The sequence below is a fragment of the Hemicordylus capensis genome, chromosome 2, assembly GCF_027244095.1.
Source record: "Hemicordylus capensis ecotype Gifberg chromosome 2, rHemCap1.1.pri, whole genome shotgun sequence".
NCBI classification, from domain to species: Eukaryota; Metazoa; Chordata; class Lepidosauria; order Squamata; family Cordylidae; genus Hemicordylus; species Hemicordylus capensis.
Window position 1 is genome coordinate 232560816 of NC_069658.1, and position 9261 is coordinate 232570076.

General features: G+C 50.3%; 1 protein-coding gene across 1 annotated transcript; it reads left to right on the top strand.

Annotated features, from left to right (window-relative positions):
- Positions 1–400: 400 nt before the first annotated feature.
- Positions 401–9040, top strand: LOC128343838 (zinc finger protein 501-like). Its single transcript, XM_053293274.1, has 4 exons — positions 401–619; positions 5337–5469; positions 5704–5789; positions 7806–9040. The coding sequence occupies exons 1-4, from the start codon at positions 401–403 to the stop codon at positions 8901–8903; spliced, it is 1536 nt and encodes a 511-aa protein (XP_053149249.1). The 3' UTR covers positions 8904–9040.
- Positions 9041–9261: the final 221 nt, after the last annotated feature.

Sequence of the window (9261 nt, forward strand, 5' to 3'; positions counted from 1 at the left end):
CGAGGAATCCGGACTAAAAGCCACGATTGGCGGAGGGGAAAATATCCGACCAGTAGGAATATCCCACTCGGATTACGTCAGTGGTTGCCGGGCAATCCACTCGTCAGCAGGAGAGACAGGGAAAGAGAAAGTTTGTGCGGCGCTCCCAATTCCTTTCGGGAATCCCTTTCGGGCGGCGGGTGACTCGGCTGTAGAAACGAGGGAGTTCGGAAGACTCTTGCAGAAAGAGGGACCCAGGAGGGGAGAGAGGCATATCCCGGGGCTCCCCAGACCCTTCCACCATCACCCCCCACTCCCACCCTCCGGCCCTGCACTTCCTTCCCTGGGAGCCAGGCTCCTTCCACGTGCACTTTGCACCCCTCGGAAGCTTGGAGGGAGCTGCTGACGCTGCAGGTGAGAGATGCAGGCGGGGGGGGGGAGCGGGATCCTCCACCTGCCATGGGGCGTGGCGGGGGAGAGGCGGCACCCTGCCAACCTCTTGGACACCGGCGGCCTCCCTCTGCCTGGCCGCAGGATACAGGCTCGCAAACGCTCTTCCGCAGTTCCCGCTGACCCTCGCCTGGCTGGCCCCACCACCACGGCTGTCAGCCCCGGCAATGGAAGGCGGATTGGCCTGGGAGTGGGGTGGGGATCAGGGCCCACCTCCGCAGCTGCCAGACACTTGGCCCTATTACAGTTCTCCCACCCCTGCAGGCCGAGCCCCCTCCCTCTCACCTGCTGCCCGCGGCACTGCCCCCTCGCAAAAGAGAAAAATGAAACTGCTCAGCTCCAGCAGCATGGAGGCTTTTTCTCTGGCGAGGGCAGGAAGAGTTCTTGCAGAGGCCAGGACTGGGGGGCCTCTTCCCTGGGGACTCCAGAGTGGTTGATGCTATCTTCCAACTCCCCTGCTATTCTCCCCCCTTCCTTACCCCTTTCCCCTGGGGATCTGGCTAGGTCAGGGGTCTGTCCCCACCCCACCTCTTCCAGTTTTGATAATTGCAATCTTTGAATGCCTTCGAAAGAATTCAAAATTATCTTCATTTTTGAAGCCCTTAAGCACCCGGCCCTCCTCCTGTCTCTTGGCTTGGTTTGCTGTTCTTATTGGTTTATTTATTTATTTATTTTATTGTTGCATTTATGTACTGCCTTTCGTTAAAAGACAACCCCAAGGCGGTTTACAAAAGTCAAAACATACAATAAAAATATTAAGCTAAAAAAATATAAAAACAAACCAAATTTAAAATCTATAGAATACAAGCATAAAAACAATACAACAGGTAAAAACACACAGAAGCAGCAATAAAAACGATTATGTAAAAGCCAAGTTTTAACAAGCTTTCAAAAAGCCGTGATGGAGTCCGAGGAGCGAATGGCCACTGGGAGAGCATTCCAAAGTCTGGGGGCAGCAAGAGAGAAGGCCCTGTGCCGAGTGCACGACAGCCGAGCCTCTCTCATTGTCGGCACCCGGAGCAGGGCTCCCTCAGATGACCTCATCAAGTGGACAGCAACCCTTGGGAGCAGGCGATCCCTCAAATACCCCGGGCCCAAACCGTTAAGGGCTTTAAAGGTCAAAACCAGCACCTTGAATTGGACCCGGAAACGAACCGGCAGCCAGTGCAACTCTTTGAGAATGGGGGTGATGTGCTCCCAACGGGCAGCTCTGGATAAAACCCTCGCTGCCGCGTTTTGCACTAGCTGCAGTTTCCGGATATTCTTCAAGGGCAGCCCCACGTAGAGCGTATTACAGTAATCCAGCCACGACGTGACTAAGGCTTGGGTAACCATGGCCAGATCTGCCTTCTCGAGAAAGGGACGCAGCTGGCGAACTAGCCGAAGCCATGGAAAGGCACCCCTGGCCACCGCCTCCACCTGAGCTTCCAAAAGCAGAGCCGGGTCCAGTAGTACCCCCAAGCTGTGTACTTGCTCCTTTCAAGGGGAGTGCAACCGCATCCAGAACCGGTAAAATCTCATCCCAATTGGCTCTCCTACTGACCAACGGTACCTCCGTCTTGTCCGGATTCAGTCTCAGTTTATTAGCCCACATCCAACCCATCACGTTGTCAGCCCTGTTAAGTCAAATGGGGTCTCTTTCTTTCTTTTCAAATTCCCCTTCTGTTTTCAATCAGTTCTTGCAGGAGTCTTGCCATCGCATGAATGGGGTGGGGGTGGGGAGTCACTGTGCACTCATCCCTCACCCCATGACCATCCTTTGGGGAGAGACAATTTTCCTGCCACACTTAAATAACCCCAAACCCCAAAAACCAGAGTTGGGGACTGGGTAAGAGTTCTCTTTTTCAGGGGGTTACCGAGCCCCCCCCCATGCAGCCACCCTCTGGCCCCTACATTGAGCTCAGTCGCCTCCCCCTACCCTTTGCACACAAATGAGAAGGGAAGGGAGGAACCTCTATGCTAGCCAATTACTAAAAGGTGGGATTTCATTAAAAGTTTCATCATAGGAAAAAGAGGAAATGTTTGTCTCTGGATTGATGAATTTGACCAGTCAAACATTCAACTGTGTGAACTTCTGAGCTATGCAAAACTCTTCAAACTCTTTTACCAGCTCTTCTGGCTGTTAATGATCACTGCCACCACCTACCCTATTTTAGGGTAGGATCTTTTCTCCCCCTCTCATTGGGTATTCTGGGCTTGGTAGAGTAGAGTAGGCCACTCACCATCCAATGGAGATCAAGAAAGGATCATTTATTTATTTATTTATTTATTTATTTCATATCACACTTTTCCTCCAAAAAGCTCAGTGCTGTGTACATGGAAATCAATAACGGATTATCACAGGACAGGTGCACTTGGTGACCCCTAGGCTCCAAGGCTTGTTGATGTACTAGGGTACTTTCTTTCCCTTCCCCACAGAGCATTCCAAACCACTCTTAGAAAGTAGTTTTTTAAACGACTTGATTGCTGAGAAAATATAAGAGTTGGTAATAGGAAAAACAAACACGTTTGTAGGATTCACAGGCACACTAGAAACAAAAGAAGAACCACCCAAGGCAATGTCTGTCGAAGAACTTTCCCTACCCCTGTTTCTTCTCAGATGGCTGTCCTTCCTTAAATTATCTCTCTCTCTATCTATAATACACTAAGTTTGTAGGTGGCAAGCCACACACACAGTGCTTTACCAACCAGAGGTAACAGAACAGAAGCACAGTGGTGATTGGACACTGCAGATATGCAGATAGGGAAGAGGAGTGGGTAGAGGGCGAGTGAATGAGCGGTGGGGAGGGGTTGGGTGGGCGGCAGGGTGGCTGACACCGAGCAATCAAGCAGGGGCTGTGGTGGGGGCCAAGGAGAGCAACAAAGTCCTAGCACACACATGCAGGTTCAGCTGGTTTCTTATTCTGCAGGTTTCTCAGTCCAGCCCACCTGCAGGTTTCCAGGCCCTGTTACCCCCTAGCTACCAACTACAGTCAAGTTGGGACTTAAAATGTGTGTTGATTGGTGCTTCTCTGTGATTCACAGGATTCTCTCCCCACTGCCCTCCATTTCTTAACTAGAAGCAAAGTTTTACAGGTAAATTGAGTGATTATTTGGAGAGAGAGATTCAAGAAAGACTCTTTGGGAATATGAGGCTAACTGCTGGTCTAAGAAGATCTTATGGCTGCACTGGAAGTCTCATTTGAGATCAAAGAAAAAAATGGATTTGCAAAGCCCAGTAAGTAATCAATTAGGGGTGGGAGCAGAAAAAGATCCCCACAGCATCCAGGCTGAGAGTGGCAAGGAATTCTGGGAAAGAATGGTGCAAAAGATCCTGGAAGGAGACCCCACCAGCACCGATGTTGAATGCCAGAGACTCAGACTCAGGCAGTTCTGCTACCAAGAGGCTGAAGGACCCCGAGACCTTTGCAGCAGACTCCACAACCGTTGCCATCAGTGGCTGAAGCCAGAAAAGCACACCAAAGCTCAGATGCTGGACCTGGTGATCTTGAAGCAGTTCCTGACTGTCCTGCCCCCGGAGATGGAGAGCTGGGTCAGAGAATGTGGAACGGAGACCAGTTCCCAGGAGGTGGCCCTGGCAGAAGGTTTCCTCCTGAGCCAGGCAGAGGAGAAGAGGCAGGAGGAGCAGCAGGTGAGAAGCAGGAGCATTTTATCCAGGTAGTTTCAGGGGCCTGAGACCCTTTAGGATTATGCCACCAGTTGCCAAGTAGGGTCCTCCTGCAAGCAGAGCCAGAGACCTTTTCTTCCTGTCTTTCCAAAGTTCAGTGCTTTACAGTCCGTCCAACTGCTGTACTAACAATGGAACCACAGAGAAAGCAAATACCGCATGCAGGAGCGACACCAGCTTCTCCCCACTGCCTCTTCACTGGCTGGGAAGTTTTACAAGAGTTCTGGGATGTCCTCCTATAGTCCTTTTTACTGACAGGGCTGGATTTGTATCCCAATCCACTGGTCCTCGTACACCTTCCATAAGCAAGCCAGGCCTGCGAGTGGGTAGGGACGTGCATGGAACCAGGAAGGGTGGCTGATGCTGCGGCGGGGGTGTTTCACTTTTAGTGCGAGGGAGGGGGCAATTACCCCTCTCTCTGCTTTTCCCACACTAGCGTCCAGTATTTTACACATCCTACGGGGCAGCAGCGTACTTCCCTGCTGCCCCATTTATTCTTCGGCCAGAAGTGGCGGGAAGTAGCTGGTGCCCGAGCGCTCTCCAGGCATGAGCATGACGTGCTTGTGTGCACCAGCTACTTCTGGCCTAAGAGCAAACGGAGCGGAAGTACACTGGGCACCTGTGGGGGGTGGGGGAAGCACATTCCTACAAGTGGGTTGCAAGGCTTCCAGGGCAGACTGCCTGCCCAGCCCGGCTTCAGCCTCTGCTGCCGAGAGGAGAGGGCCTCCAACTCCCCTCACAGAGGGATCCTCTCCCTCCTAGGAAGTCGAGCATCTCCTCCAAGTGCTTTTCCCAGAGATGCCAAATTGATGCCCATCTCATGTCTCTTTAGTACTCGGAGAAAATACCCCTTTTTATTTCCTCTGGCCGTTTAAAAACATCATCTGAAGATGTTGTTCTTCATCCAGCTGCATGATGGGCATTCTCTTGCTTTATGTCAGGGTTGCTCAACTTCTCCCTCCTGCCGGAGTTGGCCTACAGCTCCCATAATCCCTGGATATTGGCCGCTGTGGCTGGGGATTATGGGAGGTATAGTCCAAAAACAGCTTAGGGAGAGTCTAAGTTGAGCAAGCCTGCTTTAGGGCTTTATTGTTCATAGTTTTCTTGTCCTCTTTAAAAAAAATATCTTTGTAATGTCTGCCCTGAGGGGATTTCTACCAGAGCTGTGTGAGGTATCAATATAATAGAAATGAATGCTCCATTCCCTTTCTTCATCCCTCTTCCCTTTCTCCTCTTCCAGGCACTGGGCATGTTAGCCAACATGGCCACTGATCCCCTGCAGGCAGAGAAGGCTCTGTCAGACACCAGGCAGAGGCTGCTTTTCAGGGGGATCGTGCGGGGGGAGGAGGAGGATGGAGGAACCACCTCACTGGGTAAGGATGATTGGGGAGTATTTCATCTTGGCCCTCTCCTGAAATCCCTGGATTGCTTTTACGTTCCCTTTTAGTCTCTCTATAGGAAACACTTTTCTCTAGGCTCTCTTCTCTTTTCAGTAACTTCATACTGAGACTCCAAAAAACATTGTTGAGACAGATTGATTTTGCTCCAGTCCCTGTAATGCAAAATGCCTAAAAGCATAAATGACATTTCCTTTCTTTACCTCACAGGCTGTGAAATGTCCCTGAATGTTCTTTCTAGGCCTTCTCCTCTTGTTGGTGGAGAGGAAGGTGTTGCTGTGCAGTCACTGGATCAGGTAGGAGAAGCATCATGGGAGGAAGAGGCAGGCCTCACCTGTCTCTGGGTGGGAAAATTTCTCTTTCCCTTTTCTCTTTCGATTAAAAATGCCTCCTTGGAAGACAAAAGTTGCTGCTAATGCAACTCTGGAAGATCCTTCAGAGGAATATCCAGCCATCTGTTTTCTAACAATATCCAGATAGAGAAACTGCTTTCTTCATCTTTCAGGGACCCATGTCCTTTGAGGAGGTGGCTGTGTGTTTCTCCGAGGAGGAGTGGGCTCTGCTGGATCCAGACCAAAGGGCTCTGCACAGGGAAGTCATGGAGGAGACTTCTGGGCATCTGGCCTGGCTGGGTAAGGCTCCCTCTTTCCCTTGGGGGATGGATGTGGAAGGCAGGAATTGCTGCTATTGCCCATCCGTATCAGTCTGTTGTGAGGATGTCATGGAGGATGTCAGCAGCTGGTCCAAGTTCCTTGGATATTCCCCTTTGTTAAAGAGAAGATTGAATCCCAACCTGAGCCTAAAAGGGGTCATTCCTAGAGATGGCAGTAAAACACTCCCACCCTCTTCTTCCTAAAGGGCAGAAGTGTCAGCTCACTTCAGCCCTTAACTGACGGCCCTGTTTTTGCTGCATTTGGTGGTGTCCGACATGGTCCCAGAGGGCGCTTCCCTCCCGTTAGGGCTTCCCTGGCCTGGAATGAGCTGAAGACCTCCCCACACACAGAACCTTGGAGAAGCCCCCAGAGCAGCGGTGGCGAGTTCTATCTGAAAACAATATATATAAACTGGAACCCCCTGATACCTCGGGCTGCATTGGAGCTACTACTACAGATATTTAAATACCGCTGTTCAACCAAAGTTCTCCAAGCAATTTACATAGACAAAACAAACACATAAATAAGATGGTCCCCTGACCCCAAATGTCTCACAGTTTAAAAAGAAACACAAGGTAAACACCAAACCGGTTCGATGTCAAACAGGTTCATTTCCCAACCTGTCCACACATTCCTAATTGTACGTGCCTCCCCAGTGGTCAGAGTAGTCTCGAGCTCAGCCATCATCTTCTCCAGATGAAGAGTAGCGGACAAGTCTGGCTCAGAGCTGCCATCTCGGCACAGAAGGTGCTTGCCGCAAGGGAGAACGGCTCGAGTGTCAAGGCCATCTCAGAAAGGAGCTTCCACTCAGCACATGGGCACCATTATTGGTGATCAGGAAGCCCCTGCAGAAGTTTGGCTGCCCAGAGAGCCTTTCCTCCACTGGGCGCCTGATGACCGCCAACTGCTCAGCAGCAGCAGAAGATGCAGCTCTGTCTCCTTTAGGTCTTTCCCTCCAGCTCTTTCGGATGAGTCTCTCCCGTCTCACACCCTTGAGTCCTGCCAGGGGAGACAGCAAAGGAATAACTGCAGCGATTGGTACACAAAACATACGAAGCTGCCTTTGACTGAGTCAGGTCACTGGTCCATCTAGCTCAGGATTGTCTACCTAGACAGGCAGTGGCATCTCCAAGGTGGCAGGCAGGAGCCCTCTCTGGGGATACCAGGGAGGGAACTTGGAACCTTCTTCATTCAAGCATGCAGAGGCTCTTCCCAGAGCGGCCCCATCCCAGTGAGGTAAGGGGGCAGGTTAAAATGATTGAGAAATGGTATTCCGCCTGTGGGAAATTCCTCTGCAATACCACATCCTTTGGAGCATGTAGCTGGACTTAGTTCTAATCAACAGACGCTGCTTAGCACATGGTGGGATTTGCCCCTCCACTTCATCTTTTCCTTGGTTTGAACTGCAATGCTGTTAACTGGGTTTGTTTCTTGGGTTGAGGCTGTGTTCCTCCCTCACCAAAATTCTCATTTTATGCCTGCAGGTAATCAGAGGAAGAACAGAAAAAAGGGGAAAGGATCAAGAAGAAAAACTGAAAATAAGGAGAAGAAGAATTTGGCCATTTCTGAATTGACAGACTTCCATGCAATTCCAGTTGAAGATAAGACTAGTAACCACACTCTAAGTGGAAGCATCTCAACAAACAAACCACTCCTTAGTGCACATCACAGCATCTATACCAGAGTCAAAGCATATCAATACACAGTGTGTGGGAACAGCTTCAGAAACATCAAAAAACCCAAAAGGGGGATAAACTGTGCTTGCAGTTTGGAAAGAGATTCAGTAGTGACACTGCCCTTGCTGTCCATCATTGCGTCTGCCAAGGAGATACATGCTCTAAATACAGAAAGAGCTTCAATGGCAGAGATGAGCTTCCTTCCCATCAAAGTTGCCACACAGGAGAGAAACTCTATACATGCTCAGAGTGTGGAAAGAACTTCGGTTGGAAGTCACACCTTTCTGCCCATCAAAGAATCCACACAGGGGAGAAACCATATACATGCTCCGAGTGTGGAAAGAGCTTCAGTCAGAAGAGCAGTCTTTCTACCCATCAAAGAATCCACACAGGGGAGAAACCATATGCATGCTCAGAGTGTGGAAGGAGGTTCAGACAGAAGGCTCAGCTTAATAGCCATCAAAGACTCCACACAGAAGAGAAACCATATGTGTGCTCAAAGTGTGCAAAGAGTTTCAGTCGGAAGGACCTTCTCTATGACCATCAAAGAATCCACACAGGGGAGAAACCATATACATGCTCAGAGTGTGGAAAGAGTTTCAGTCAGAAGGCCCTTCTCTATGGCCATCAAAGACTACACACAGGGGAGAAACCATATATGTCCTCAGAGTGTGGAAAGAGCTTCAGTCACAAGGGCAGTCTTTCTGCCCATCAAAGTTTACACACAGGGGAGAAACAATACACATGTTCAGAGTGTGGAAAGAGCTTTAGCTGGAAGTCAAGCCTTTCTTCCCATCAAGGAATTCACACAGGAGAGAAACCATATACGTGCTCAGAGTGTGGAAAGAGCTTCAGACGGAAGGCCAGTCTTTCTGCCCATCAAAGAATCCACACAGGGGAGAAACCTTATATGTGCTCAGAGTGTGGAAAGAGCTTCAGACAGAAGGATAAACTTTTTGTCCATCAAAGAATCCACACAAGTGAGAAGCCTTATATGTGCTCAGAGTGTGGAAAGAGCTTCAGACAGAAGGATAAACTTTCTGCCCATCAAAGAATCCACGCAGGAGAGTGTAGTGAGTAGCCTGCCAGCACTGATGGAGTTAACAGGAAAAGAACCCATGACCTTCATTGACAGACTGGCAACCCTGGGGCCTGACCAATCAACCAGGCAGGCAGGACTAGAGGGTAAGGATGTGCAGGAACCAGTTTGGCTGTCCTTTTCTGGACTGCCAAACCGGTTCGGAGGTCCAGCGTTTGGCAGCGGGGGTTACCTTTTAAAGAGTAGCACAGGTGCTGTTACCCCCCTCCCCTGTCACATTTTCCCCACAGGAACTGCCACCGAAACCACTGGGGCAGGGCTACCAGGAGGTGTGCAGTTACCCTGTGCCAGTGGTTTCAGTGGCAGTACCCGTGGGGGAAATGCGGCAGGAGGAGGGGGG

Coding starts and splice junctions, on each gene's coding strand:
- LOC128343838 (XM_053293274.1), top strand. CDS start 401: ATGCAGGCGGGGGGGGGGAGCGGGATCCTCCACCTGCCATGGGGCGTG. Junction 620..5,336: donor GAAGGCGGATTGGCCTGGGA/GTGGGGTGGGGA, acceptor CTCCTCTTCCAG/GCACTGGGCATGTTAGCCAA. Junction 5,470..5,703: donor TGGAGGAACCACCTCACTGG/GTAAGGATGATT, acceptor TTTACCTCACAG/GCTGTGAAATGTCCCTGAAT.